At 38.5% G+C, this 15,377-nt stretch overlaps 1 protein-coding gene across 1 annotated transcript in view; it reads left to right on the forward strand.

The window, feature by feature from the left end:
• The window catches only part of LOC121136466 (unconventional myosin-IXa-like), a gene marked incomplete at its 5' end in the record, with an annotated part of 143,501 nt that overhangs the window by 20,559 nt on the left and 107,565 nt on the right, over window positions 1–15,377 (forward strand). Inside the window, 3 exon segments of the mRNA XM_040736944.1 lie at window positions 2,667–2,756; window positions 5,986–6,102; window positions 9,627–9,761. Coding sequence (XP_040592878.1) covers window positions 2,667–2,756; window positions 5,986–6,102; window positions 9,627–9,761 — 342 coding nt within the window.

The raw sequence follows: 15,377 nt of genomic DNA on the forward strand, positions 1-15,377 counted from the left end.
ACCTGTTATTCAAGCATGAATACCTGAGTTTGGATCCAAATACCTAAGTAAAAGCTGGTCTTGTGCTTCTGTAATCTAAGCACTGGCAGGGTGAGAGTCAGTTGTCAGGAAAGGCAATACCCTGAGCTTATTGCCAGTCAGTATAGCCAGTCAGTGAGCTCTGAGAGACCCTGCCTGAAAAATTAAGGTGGCCATGCCTTAAATCCCAGCACACAGGAGTTAATAGGTAGGTGGATCTTTGTGATTTCAAGGTCATTGTGGTTTTCATAGTCAGTTCTAGGATAGAGAGATTCTGTCTCAGAAAACAAAACAAAGTAAGATCGCTAGAAATAAGATGCTGAATCATGTCATACACACACTGAACACACATTGATGCACATAACAAAGTTTTTTTGTACTGAAAATTCTTTTATGTGTATAATTGTAGAATTGTTTTGCTTGCATGTATATATGTATACCATGTGTGTACCCAAGAAGGTCACAAGAGGACATCATATTCTCTGGGACTGGAATTACAATGTTTTTGAGCCACCATATGGGTGTTCAGAACTGAAACAAGGACCTCTGCAAAAGCAAGATTTTTTAAAATTAATTTTGTAATTTAAATAGAAAACAATCTTATTAACTGGATGGTGGTGGCGCACGCCTTTAATCCCAGCACTCAGGAGGCAGAAGCAGGCGGGTCTCTGAGTTCGAGGCCAGCCTGGTCTACAGAACAAGTTCCAGGACAGCTTCTAAAACAATACAGAGAAATCCTGTCTCGAAAAACAAAACAACAACACACGCGCACACACACACACACACACACACACACAAATCTTATTTTACGTATCATCCCCATTCCCTCTTCCTTCTGTCCTCCCATTCCCCCCATCCACTCAGAGAGGGTGAGGTCTCCTGTGGGTGATCATTAAACTCTGTCACATCATTTGGGGTAGGACCAAGGTCATCCTCCCTGTATCTAGGCTGAAAGGTATCCTTCATAGGGAATGGGCTCCAAAAAGCCAGTTCATGCACTAGGGATAAATAACAGAGACATGGACAGGCCCACTCCCCACCCCCAATGGGAAAGGGACAAAATCTCCTGAGTAAATTGGGAAGATGGGGGAGGGGGAGGAAAGTAGGAGAAAGAGGAGGGGAGGGAGGAGGAGAATAGGGATCAGGAAGGTCAAATTGGGGGGAAGAACAGAGAAGGAGAGCAAAGAAAAGAGATACCTTAATAGAGGAAGAAACCTGGCACTAGGGAAATTCCCAGGAATCCACAAGGATGACCCCAACTAAGAATCTAAACAATAGTGAAGAGGCTTCCTTAAATTCCCTTCCCCTATAATGAGATTGATGACTACCTTAAATGCTATTATAGAGCCTTTATTGAGTAGCTGATGAAAGCAGAAGCAGAAATTCACAGTTAAGCACTGAACTGAACTCCTGGAATCCAGTTGTAGAGAGGGAGGAATGATGAGCAGAGGGGTCAAGACCATGCTGGGGTGAACTCACAGAAACAGCTGACCTGAGCAAGTGGGAGCTCATGGACTCCAGACTGAAGCTGGGGAACCTGCATAAGACTGAACTAGGCCCCCTGAATGTGGGTGTCAGTTGGGGGGCTTGGGCAGTGTATGGGGGCCTCTGGCAGTGGAACCAGTATTTATTCTTAGTACATGAACGGAATTTGGAGCCTATTCCCTATGGAAAAAGCAAGTGTTTTTAACCACAGAGCCATTATCCAGTTCCTGTTTTTTCCCCCTAAATTTAATAATTCGGTCAGGTGTTGACGGTGTATGCCTCGAACCTCAGCACTCAGAAGGTTGAGGCAGAAGGTTCTCCATGAGTTTGAAGCCAGCCTGGGCTGCAGAGTGAGACCCTGTTGCAAACAAAAATGGTATTGTTTACTTCTGGGTTAGGGGTAAAAGCAAAGTAGCACCTTTATCTGAAAATTCAATACTCAACTATAAAAATAAATTTATAGAACATAATTATTTTTCATATTCAAGGAGTGCTTTTATCTTTAGTCCATGTCCTTATCTTTAGATGGTGGAATGTAGAAAAGCATGTGTGTATACATGTGTGTGCGCGCGCGTGTGTGTGTGTGTGTGTGTGTGTGTGTGTGTGTATACATACATACATACATACGCAGACATGTGTATCTGTTTTGTTAATAGAATGTCTTACTATGTTACTCAAGATGACCTTGATCTCATAATCCTTCTGCCTCAGACTAGAGTGCCAGATTTTTAGATTGGTGCCTCTGTTCTCAGATGTGTGTGTGTGTGTGTGTGTGTGTGTGTGTGTGTGAGAGAGAGAGAGAGAGAGAGAGAGAGAGAGTGAGTGAGAGAGAGTGAGAGAGAGAGAGAGAGGTTGGTGAGAGCACACGACTATTCACATGTTAGGCAAACTCTCTACTGTAAAATTAAACATTCACTTGGAAACATACTTTGAAAAGAAACAATTTTTTACCTTTTTAAAATTTTAGGTAAAGGAATTATTGTTAGTGGTATCCTTAAATTCTGTTTTAGATGTTACTAAGATTGCCTATGTATTTTCTTTGCATTTCTTTATATTCATTGTATATTTCTTCCATTAAAGTTTTTTCTCTAGTTAGCTTTTCAGTATAGCAATTCAGTTCCTGTCATAAATCATACGTATTGAATATGCTTTCTACTTTATAGGTTAAAGAAGAGATGCTCTTTGAAGCATTAGTTACAAGGAAGACTGTGACAGTGGGAGAAAAACTTATTTTACCATATAAGCTGGCAGAGGTATGATTTCCTTGGGTATCAGTATTTTAATATTCTAGAATATAAGGTTTGTAGGGTTTTTTCCTTTTCTTTTTTTCTTTTTATAAAATGAAGATAACGTAAGGCAAAATATATTAATTGGAATATTTTCTAGGAAAAAATCATAAATTTTCCAAAGATTTGGAAGCTTAAAATTCAGTGTGCTTTTATACTTATTTATTTAAATATTGAAATATACAAGATAAAATATAAGATAGAACAAAAATTGTCGTATTGAAGTTGGACCCAACAAACCAGCAGAAAGAAAAGAGCCCAAGAGAAGGCATAAAAGTCAGAGACCCACTTGTTTGAACACTCAAGAATCCCATAAAAACACTAAACTGAAAGCCATAGACAGCCTGGTGTAGACTCATGTAGTCCTGTTATATATTGCTTCAGTTTCTGAGAGTTCATAGGAGTTTTAGAGGGCTTTGTTTTCTTGGTGTCCTCCATCCCCTTTCGCTCTTATACTCTTCTGCCTCCTCTTCCAAGGGGTTTCCTGAACTCTGAAGGGAGGATTTGATGGAGACCTCCCATTTAGGTCTGGGTATTCTAAGGTCTCTCACTCTGCTTAATGTCTGGCTGTGAGTTTTTGTAGTTGTTTCCATCTGTTGCAGGAAGAAACTCTGATGATGGCTGAACAAGGCACTGATCTATGAGTATAGTAGAATATCATTAGAATTTTGTTTTGTTCCTTCCTTCCTTCCTTTCTTCCTCCTCCTCCCTCCCTTCCCTTTCCTTCCTTCCCTTCCCTCTCCTTCCTTCCCTTCCCTTCCCTTCCTTTCCCTTTCCCTTTCCCCTTCCCTTCCCTTCCCTTTCCCTTTCCTTTCCCTTCCCTTCCCTTCCCTTCCCTTTCCCTTTCCCTTTCCCTTCCCCTTCCCTTCCCTTTCCCTTTCCCTTTCCCTTTCCCTTCCCTTCCCTTCTCCTTTCCCTTCCCTTCCCCTTCCCCTTCCCCTTCCTCCTTCCCCTTCCCCTTCCCCCTTCCCCTTCCCCTTGCCCCTTCCCTTCCCTTCCCTTCTTCCCTCTCTCTTTACTTCCTTCTTCTTTTTTTTTGGTTTTTCAAGACAAGGTTTCTCTGTATAGCTGTGGATGTCTAGGACCTCACTCTGTAGACCAGGCTGGCCTTGAACTCAAAGAGACCTGCCTGCTTCTGCTCCCCAAGTGCTGGGATTAAAGGCGTGTGCCACTGCCGCCCGGCCTTATTTTCTTTAAGACCAGTGTATTTTGTTTTACTCTAGGCCCCTGGGTGCTCTAGCCTCTGGTTCATCAAATAGGGTTTCATCTTGTGGAGTGGACCTTAAGTCAAATCAGATATTATCTCTCCACCCCATTGAACCCTGGGTATTGTATGTATTAGATGAGTATTCTACCACAGAACTATATACCCAGCCCCTCCATTATTCTGTTTCATTATTATTGTAGGCCAAATAGATGATAGATGGGATTGTAAATGAAAGCAGTGTTTCACCCCAGTGGTTATTTCTTCAGTCATTTGCTGCTCACCATACTCTGTCTTTTCTTCCTCCCCTTTCTTCTTCTTAATTGCTGGCTAGCATTTTAAAGTTTGTTTTACCTCCTTTTTTCTTCTTCTATAATTTTTGTTTTTCAGGTGAGGGGGTTTCAAGACAGGGTTTCTCTGTCCTGGCTCTCTTGGAACTCACTCTGTTGACCAGGCTGACCTTGAACTCAGGGATCTACCTGCTTCCACCTCCCGAGTTCTCAGATTAAATATATTTTAACAGTAAAAATTAGCTGTCATACTGAAGGAAGTATACAGAACATATCAGAAGGGAATAAGTATTTGAGGGCCATTTTAGGCACTGAAGGCAAGATGAGTTCAGAAGTTGAGGAAGGAGAGTTTGCTTTATGAAGAATGGGGACATGATAAGAAAAGGAGAGAAATACTATTTGGTATGATCAGTGGGACTTAGCAATGACTTGAATAATAGGAGATAGGATTGAAATGGAAATGACAGGTTAGACTGCATTACAGAGGGAATGACTAGAGAGTATAGAATTAGGTAGAGGATAGAGGGTAAATACAGACTAATTTGGTATTTGTGGATTCTTTATGACTTGTTTATAAAAATAAAAATTGTGTTTCCTATAACCAAATAGATTTGATTAATCCGAAGTTGGTTTGTTTTTAACTCAAGAATATAACTCAAAAATTTACTGTTATAAAATGCTTATATCTTACATCCTATACTTATTTTGCTTCATATATTTTACATTGCTTAATTTGCTGAGATTCTCTTTTCCCTTCTGAAGGAAACAGAATATTATTATAGTTTACTGTTTAATGAATGCATTGTTTTAAAAAAATAGTGTTAAGATGCATTGTATGTTTAAAAAAAGATGCATTGTATGGCCAGGTGGTGATGGTGCACACCTTTAATCCCAGCACTCTTGGGAGGCAGACGCAGGTGGATCTCTGTGAGTTCGAGGCCAGCCTGGTCTACAGAGTAAGTTCCAGGACAGCCTCCAAAACAGCTTGCTTTGTGTTATATTCATCCCTGTCTCCTCCTTCCCGTATGGAATTACTTGAAGGTTACCATGCCCTCCCCACATTTATGTGTGTTCTGGGGATCTGAACTCCTATCCTCCTATGCTTTTCTAACAAGCCATCTCCTTAGCCCTGATTCCACCCCCTCCAAACAAATTTAGATTGCTTGGATAGTACTAAGAAAATAGTGAAGTGAGAGAAAATATAAATTTCATAATTCCCTCATCAAGAGATTGTTACTGTTTCTTGGAATGGAACAGTCCTGTGAATGACAAACTGAAGATAGCTAAGCTAGTAGGATCATTGTGGCAATCTATTTTAATCGTAATGTCCTTTTTTGCTGTCAGATTTATTTCTTAACCTAGAATGTTCTCTCCCATTATAGTTGGTATGGTCGTTTGTTTTCTGACTTTCTATTTTGGGAGAAAATATGCCCCCATAGTCAGTAAAAAAAAGGCTTTAAACTGAGTGATTCATACATTGTTTTTGTTTCATGACCATCTTTTCTTAGATCTCTGAGTAGGAATAAATTAGAGTATATATAGAAAATTTCAATTACAGGTTATTTGAATTGACAGAAAATCCAGTTTCTAATTGAAAATAGGTTTTTCTTCAGAAGTGAAAGCAAAAACAGTCTTTGTTATTATATCTTAGTGAAATTATTACCATCCACTTTACACTCAAAATTATCTCTGTGTTTTGTAGGCTGTGACGGTGAGAAACTCCATGGCTAAGTCTTTATACAGTGCTCTTTTTGACTGGATAGTGTTCCGTATTAATCATGCACTTCTGAATAGTAAAGATTTGGAACACAATACTAAGGTAAAGATCTGTTGTATTATATTTTACCTGAAAATTGTTCAATAAACTGGTGAGTACTTGAGATTTTAAGAAATACAATTACATAGAGTCAAGTTAACTTTACTTCTGTTACTTACTTCCTAATTCAGGTTAACTGTTCTGTGTGTCTTTCCACACCATTTTCCTATGTATTTACATGCTATAGACATTTATAGTCAAAATTGTTTGTATTTTTAGGATATTGCTGTTTATGCATGACCTGCCATTCTTGTAATCATAGACGTATGGTACCCTGCCCACCTCTCGGCTTTATTTTAATGTGACAGATTTTATATATATATATTTAATAATTTTATATCTATTTTAGTTTTCAATAGCCATTATAGTCCAGTTTACTTACTCTGATTAAAAGTGTCTTTTTTAAAAAATCCTATTGATGTAGACGAAAGTTTCTGTCGTGCCTTTCCCATAGCCACTTTTCCCTAAATAAACGCACAAAGACTTATATTAAGTATAAAATGTTTGACCAATGGTTTAGGCTTCTTTTTTTTGGTTTTTCGAGACAGGGTTTCTCTGTATTGTTTTGGAGGCTGGTTTAGGCTTTTTATTGGCTAGCTCTGTCTTAATTTTTAGCCCATTTCTTTTTTTTTTTTTTGGTTTTTACGAGACAGGGTTTCTCTGTATTGTTTCGGAGGCTATCAGTCCAGCCCGGCCTCGAACTCACAGAGATCCGCCTGCCTCTGCCTCCCGAGTGCTGGGATTAAAGGTGTGCACCACCACCGCCTGGCCCATTTCTTTTAATCTATGTATTGCCATGAGGCTGTGGCTTACCCATAATCCAGCATGTAGCTCCTTCAGCAGCATGTCGTCTCTTGGCAGCCTCTCTCTGTCTCCTCTCCCTATCCTTCTCCTTGCCCTCTCCTAGCCCCACCTGTACTTCCTGACTGGTTACTGGCCAATCAATGTTTTATTCATCATCCAATAAGAGAAACACATATACAGAAGAACATCCTCCATCATATTGACTCAATGTAAAATTATTCTTTTTGTAAAAAATTATTTTTATTTTATATGTGTTAGTGTTTTGCCTACATGTATGTCTGTATGAGGTTGTCTGGTTCCCAGGAGCTAGAGTTACAGACAATTGTGAACAACATGTGGGTGTTGGGAATTGAACCCAGGCCCTTTGGAAGAGCAGCTCATGTTCTTAACCACTGAGCCATTTCTTCAGTCATGTAAAATTATTCTTAACATTATTTTTTAATATTTCAAGTACTTCTATCATTATAAAACTAAATGTCAATACTACTATTACATGAACTTATTTGTGAAGAGCATTACTTCATTTTCTTCTAAGTAACTAGATTTTTAATAACCAGAATTATGTAAAACCCTCCTGATACAGGTTTCTTTTTTTTTTTTTTTGGTTTTTCAAGACAGGGTTTCTCTGTGGCTTTGGAGGCTGTCCTGGAACTCGCTTGGTAGTCCAGGCTGGTCTCGAACTTACAGAGATCCACCTGCCTCTGCCTCCCGAGTGCTGGGATTAAAGGCGTGCGCCACCAACGCCCGGCTTCTCTCTCTCTTTTGTATTCAGCCAGAGACACTACCCTCGTGTCCCCGTATTCCAGCTAGTGGAATAATGCTGTCCATATTCAAGGTGGGTCCCCCCACCTCAATTAAACTCTCTGGAAATATACTTAAGAGACATGGCCTGAGATCTTTCTCCTAAGAGGTTCTAGATTCTGTCATGTTGGCAATGAATATTAATGAATTTGGTAACAGATATTAAAGTTGAATCTGAATCATTTATAGTAAGATGTTAGAAAGGAGATAACTAGAAGTCAAATATCTAGAAAGAGAAGAGTAAACATTTATGACCTCTGCTAGATAGCTAGGATTTGAGTTGTTGCAGACTCTGAACATGAGGAAATTTAGTGGTTTGTTCTTTTTTGGTGGGGAAGGGAGGTGGGGTGGGACTTAATTACTTTTTAAACATTTGTTTGTTTGACAAAAATCCCCCTATGAAGTCCATGCAGGCCTTGGACTCAAATTCCTCCTGCCTCTACCTCTAGAGTACCTTTTTCTTTACATGTATCCATCCATCCATCCATCCATCCATCCATCCATCCTCATTTGTGTCTGTCTGGAGGTCAGAGGACAACTTCTGGGAGTTTAGTAATCAGAATTACATAAAACCCTCCTGATACAGTTTTGAAAACCTCTTTTATATACATGGTTACTAGGTGGATTTTGCAGCTAGAATTCAGGTAGTCAGGTTGATGTCATCTGCCTTTTTCTATTGAGCTATCTTGTGTATGCCTGCTAATTTAGTACTGTTAACAAAATTGTTTATTTGTGGCTGAGATCAAATTAAGAAGGATTACATAGTTGCTGGGCGGTGGTGGTGCATACCTTTAATCCCAGCACTTGGGAAGCAGAGGAAGGTGGATCCCTTAGTTCAAGGCTAGCGTGGTCTACAGAGCAAGTTCCAGGACAGCCGAGCTTCACAGAAAAACCCTGTCTGGAAAAGCAAAACAAACAAAACAAAAAAGAATTACATAGTTTTCCTGTTTTAACCAGAAGTAACTTTATTCTGCTGATCTTTCACTTAGGTAACCTTTTGATTTTGTCATACCTTTTGTTTCTGTTCCCTTATAGGAATATGAATGTTTGAGTTGAGGGATTTCTTGGCTTTCTCAAGTTAGTAGTTCACTCACTCTGTACTTTGTATTACTGTAGAAATACTTACAATGAAAAAAGCTTTCTTTAGTTAATTTGCCTGTTAGCCTTAAGACCCGAAAACATGAGTTCTCAGATAGTTGCAAAATGCATACACACACTCCTATTGGTGAGTTATGGTGATGTCCCCTTCCTCCTGTTTACCCTGAAATCTACATATTTATCAGCTCTTGGCAACTAATTGTTATTTTAAAAATTGAGAAGAAAAAAAAACTGATGTAAACTATCATATGATAACTACTGTAACCAGAAAATATAGTTTGCTCTGATTGATTGCCATTTTACATGTTTTACCATCTGTCACAAGTTTGTTTTCATAAAAATTCATTCAATTTCATGTCATTTAAATAAATGTCCATGTATTTAAAATAGTTCTAACAAATATGTGTTCCTTACTGATACATTTCTGAATGAGTGCTTGCATGTGTGAATGTATGTGGGTATAGGTGTACATATGCATATGCATATGTGTCTGGTGCCCACAAAGGATATTGGTGTCCAATTCCCTGAAGCTGGAGTCACTTGATGGTTGTCAGTCACCTCATGTCAGTGCAGGGAATTGAACTTGGGTCCTTTGCAGAAGAATTATGTCCTGAGCCATCTCTCTAGCCCCAAATATCTTTCCAAAATAGAATGAAGTACATTTTCCTGTTACAGTGGTTTTATGTGATAACTTACATCAATGACTAACCAATTACTGTATATTTTATTTGAATTCTGGACAGCACCAGAAAGAAGTGTTTTATTACTTGTAATATGAATAAGTTGGAGACTTGTTTTTAAATAAATTTTCTCTTGTTTTACAGACTTTGTCCATTGGTGTTCTTGATATTTTTGGGTTTGAAGATTACGAAAATAATAGTTTTGAGCAGTTCTGTATTAATTTTGCTAATGAACGTTTACAGCACTACTTCAATCAGCATATCTTTAAATTGGAACAAGTGAGTATCTCACTATGTGTGTGTTTGCCATATTGTCCAAACTTTTGAATCTGTCTTAACTTTCACAGTTTGCATTTTTATTCAGATAGCGTGATGGTGGTGATGGTCATATCACTCGCTAGAAGGAAATGACAAATCAGCAGAGATTTTCAGCCATGTCATACAGAAGTTTCTCTTTTCCATAGTTGCCAAATGCATGTATTAATTTGTGTTGGCTTACATATATCTTTGAATGAAAAGATACATGGGTGTGTTTTTGCTCTTTTTAGGGCTGTTGTATTTTTGTAACTCCTGGGTGTGGTTACTTATCTTTAATTCTTCTTCTTTTTTTTTAATTTTGGTTTTTCCAGGATTTCCCTGTGTAGCTTTGTATCCACTTGCCTCTGTCTTCCAAGTGCTGGTATTAAAGGCGTGCACCCCCACCACCACCGCCTGGCTCTTTAATTCTAATTTAACTGCTTTCATCTCCACTTCTTTCTTGTGTAAGTGAAATCAAAGAATCTTGAGTGAGCAGAGTGTGAATATAAAAGTGTTTTCTGGAACTGGAGAGATGGATCAGTGATTTAGAACACTTTTTCCTTTTCCTGACAACCTGGGTTCAGTTCCTATCACCTACATGGTACCTCACAATCATTTGTAACTCCAGTACCTGGAGATCTAATACCCTCTTCTAACCTCTATGGGCACCGGGTATTCACATGGTGCACATGGCAAAACATTCATATGCCTAAAATAGATAAATCTAAAAAGTAAAAATAAACCAAGAAAATAAAAAGGCAATTCCTATGAGAATCTCAAGATTCTTGGCTTCTTAGTTTTTATTACAATTATTAAGAGAAGAGGACCCAAAAGAGATATTTCAGTTTATGTAGTGATGACTTAGGCAACTGTAATAAGATTTATCATAACTTAAGGGAAATGCTAATGGAAAATAAATGCAAAACCCATAATAGTAGGTCTACTGAAAAATTTTAAAGACTTCCACAAAGTAAAATGGTATGTATAAAAATACCACAGTAAAGTTCATTGCTTTGTATGCCAACTTAAAATTTTTGTCTATGTATTCATGAATGGTGTGTGTGTGTGTGTGTGTGTGTGTGTGTGTATAGGCTCATATGCTGTGGCACATAGGTGGAGGTCAGAGGACAACCTTTTGGATTCAGTTCTCTTCTTCCTTTCTATGGATTGTAGGGATTGAACTCAGACCATCAAGATTGTGTGGCAAGTGCCTTTCTCTACTGAACTATCTTACTGGGTGATTGTTTGCTGTTAAAACAACAATAAACCAAAAAGCCAAGCCTCTACCATTGGTACTTGTTGCTTTTTGTCCTAGCTTTAAGCATTTTTTTTAAAGGATGGCTGCATAAGAACTTTTAGGTCTGGTCACTTTGACAAATGCTTAAATTATTCAACATAATTGAAGTTTTAGAAATAATACATATTCATCTGGGCAGTGGTGGTGCACACCCTTAATCCCAGCACTTGGGAGGCAGAGGCAGGCGAATCTGTGAGTTCGAGACCAAACTGGTCTACAAAGCTACACAGAGAAACCTTGTCTCAAAAAATCAAAAAAGAAAAAGAAAAAAAAGGAATAATACATACTCATTTGTTCATTGGTGTGTGTGTGTGTGTGTGTGTGTGTTTTAAGTGTATGCGTATTGGGATGTGTGTATGGAGGTCAAAGGACATGGAGATTCTGTCTTCAGGTCTAATTTAGGCTAGTTGAACTAGTCTCAGTGAGTGATACAGAATCCTGAGTCAAGTTAATATCAGAGATCATATGGAATAAAAGGCAAACTGAAAGGTGTCTGATACTTGAAAATACTCATGTTAGCATTTATAATGCCCCTTTTTTCCTTAATATGCCCTGAATTATCCTTACCGTCATTGATTCATTTCTACAGTTGTTAGCTGCCATGTGGGTCCTCTGGAAGAGCAATCAGTGCTTTTAACTGCTTAGCCATCTCTCCAGCCCCAGCTTTACAATCTTCTTAGAAGTTTGTACCTAGCAGATATTTGTGTGCATGGTATACTGGTGGTGTCAGACTGTCCTTGTCTTGAGGATAGTCTTTAACATCCCACCCCACCTTACACCCCAATAATAGCTCAAACAAAAAAGCTAAAAGGAGTGAACTTTAAGGTTTTCTTTCAGATAAGTCCAAACCTAAGCCTGTAAGGAACAAACCTGTGCAGAATAGTCCAGTATTTCTTTCTAAAAGACAGTTTCCTTGTTTTGGTAAAAGGTTGCTGAACTAGTTGTTACAGTCTGAAGAGCAAAGTAGAATTTTCTGCAAAGTGGAAACTCATGATAAGTGTTACGTTTAGGTTATTCTTAAAGTACATATTCCTAATATGCACACCAGAGGTGTTATATATTAGGAATAAAACAAGCTAGAAAGAGCTATGTATCCTAGACAGTGAGGCTAAGTTTAAGATGTTTCCACCCCAAAGTGTGTCAAAACAGTAGGACTTCTAATATTCTTAGCCATCTGCTAATTACGTCTTTTTAGATGAAGAGACCATTTTAGTGCCACAATTACTTGTATTTATTTAAAACCAAAAACTAAAAACCAAAAAAAAGTGTGGGAAGGAAAACCTGGAGGCAAGCTAGTGTGGATTAAAGCTAAGTGAAGTGTCATAGTACATAGTACCTTAGGTGGAGGAGGAATGTCTAAATAGTGATCTTAACAGACATGAACTTTATGTATGGTATTGCTGGATGTGGTGGTGCATGTCTTTAATCCCAGCACTGGGGAGGCAGAGGCAGGAGGATCTTTGAGTTTGAGGCCAGCCTGGTCTACAGAGCAAGGTCTAGGACTGCCAGGACTACATAGAGAAATGCTGCTTAAAAAAACAAAAACAAATAATCTCCAAAATAAATAAATAAAGTATAGCTTCCAGGATAATTTTATTTTAGTAAGCTTTGAATTTATTTTTATTATATGTGTTTGTATGTGTGCTTGCTTGTATATATGTGTACTGTGTGCATGCAGGTGCTTGAGAAAGCCAGAAGGGGGAGTCAGATCCTGGAACTGGAGTTACTACAGGTATTTCCCAGTTGCCCAGTGTAGGTGCTAAGTATTAAAACCTAGTCCTCTGCAAAAGTAGGAAGTACATTTAAACTCTGAGTTGTCTCTCCAGCCCCATCAAGAAAAATTGTATGTAGAGCAATTTTCTTAAACTAAGGGGAATTGTGGGTGGTGGCGGCACATACCTTTAATCCCAGCACTCAGCAGACAGAGGGATGTGGATCTCTGTGAGTTCAAGGTCAGCCTGATTTACAGAGTGAGTTCCAGGACAGCCAAGGCTGTTCCACAGAGAAACCTTACCTCAAAAAAACCAACAGAGCAAAACAAACAAATAAAAAGACTTACAAGATGATAGGGCTGGGGAGATGGTTCAGTGAAAAGAGCAATAGCTCTTCTTCCAGAGGACTCAGATTCAATTCTCAACTTTCACATGGCCCCTTATAGCCATGTATACTTGTAGTTACTGATAATTCAATAACCTCTGTTCTCTTCTGGCCTACATGGGCTCCAGGCACACACATGATACATAGACAAATGTGACATTCAGGCAGAACACTCATGTTCATAAAAATGTGAAAAAATTAGAAAAATGCAAGATGCTTTTTTGGTGTAGAACCTTTAATGAACCAATTGTAGAAAGCCAGCATTAGTAGACAGTTAAAGTTAGTAAATTGACCTGTGACTACAGGGTTTAATGAGTTTGCCACCTGCTATGAGCCTTGTATGTACTTAATACAAGAGTGACACTACTCAGAACCTCTTCTCACAGATACCCAGCAGAGGTGAAGCCGGGAAGCTAAATCTACATAATCTAGATTCTACCCCTTCAGAGTTTTGTTCATGGCTCCTCCATACCTCAGAGGTAGAGAGGTAGTCTAAGTTAATTTTTTTGAACTATTCCTAGATGCCCAGTCAACTTGCAGACTGTTAAAAGTATTACTTCCAACCCTTCTGCTACTAGGCACTCCTGGGCAACACCTCCCCAGCACTTTTTTTCATCTAGAGCATCTAGGTGTATGGAACTCAGGACATCTGTTTTATCCCCACTGATGTATATCTTGGCAGTCTGGCAGGCACAGTTCTCTATGTGATCATCTTGATTGATGTCAACAGGACCATGAGAACCTAGTCCCACATATGTGGCAAACCTTCATCCACTCCCACTCAGTGGGATTAAAGGAAGTACTTACTCAGTATCATATCCCTGGCTGTTTACAGGTTTAGCAGGAATTTCTCAGTAGAAAGAGATTTTGGAGTTGTTTCCTGGTGCTTTCATGACCTTGTAGGAATTCAGTCATGGTCCCAGTCTCAGACAGCTTGTCATGGTTTTACTTTTTTCACCCTCTTCTCAGGGCAAGGAGCTTGTTGTAACTTTAAGGTCAGGTTTAGTCTTCTCCTTCCCCCAGTAAAATGCAATCCTTGTGCTTTTTGACGTGTGCCAAGGGTGCAATGGCAGTGACTGAGGGACCAAGAATGTCACTGCCATGGCTCCAGATAGTGTACAGGAGTTGACTCCTTATAGATACCAGCCACACTATCACCTCATATCCCTTATTTATTTGTGTGTGTGTGTGTGTGTGTGTGTGTGTGTGTAACAGCAATATGTTTTTCAGAGGAAACAGTGGGATACAGAAAACAATAAGATATTTCCCTTAAAACTAAAGCTTATTTTTAGACCTGTTTATTAGTTGTATTCCTGTTATAACAAAATGGAATGAAAAAAAGTGAAATACTACTACTATCAAATACAATTATTATTATTCTTACTATTATTTTTGTTTTTTGAGATAGGGTTTCCCTGTAAAGCTCTGTCTGTCCTGGAACTCACCATGTAGTTCTTGCTGAACTTGAACCCAAGAGATTTACCTCTCTTTGCCTCCCAAGTGCTGGAATTAAAAGTATGTGCCGTCACCACCACCTGGTTGCAAAATTATTTTTTAAAGTGGGTGAATATAAATCAGTATATCACTAAATTTGACAAAGATAAGGACTTTTCTATTTTAATATTTAAATAGGTTGTGACAACTTTGTATTAACTGGTAAGTTATGGAAAATTGAAAGTTAAATATGCATGTTATAATTTCGAGACTATGCACAAAATAGTAAATGAATATAAAATCTTTTCCAAATTAATGTAGATTATAAGTAAAGCAAAAATACCCAGACAATCCAAACAGAAACAAAAGGAAGTATAAAAGAAGTGACTAAGACTGGAGTTTGTGGCACAAATCTTTAGTTCCAGCTATTTGGAAGGGCCTGGGTAACAAAATGAGAAGCAATGCTAAGAAAACAGGATAAGGATAAGCAAAGGAGGAAGAAGTAAGGTACTAGTCTGAGTACATTAAGTATAAATGAATTGTTTGCTTTAGTAGCTGAAAACCACCAGACTAATAGCAAACAGTATATTAGAGGCAGTCCAAATATTATACACAAAGCTAAAAGTAAAATGGTATAAAAAGGTTTATCAAACATTAACAAAGTATTTGTGGCTCTATTATTGAGTATAAAAGGGAATATCTTTGTGTGTGTGTGTGTGTGTGTGTGCGCGCTTTTAAGATAGGATTTTTCTTCCTAGCCCTGGCTGTCC

This window comes from Mesocricetus auratus, unplaced genomic scaffold (genome assembly GCF_017639785.1).
Source record: "Mesocricetus auratus isolate SY011 unplaced genomic scaffold, BCM_Maur_2.0 Super-Scaffold_100227, whole genome shotgun sequence".
NCBI lineage: Eukaryota > Metazoa > Chordata > Mammalia > Rodentia > Cricetidae > Mesocricetus > Mesocricetus auratus.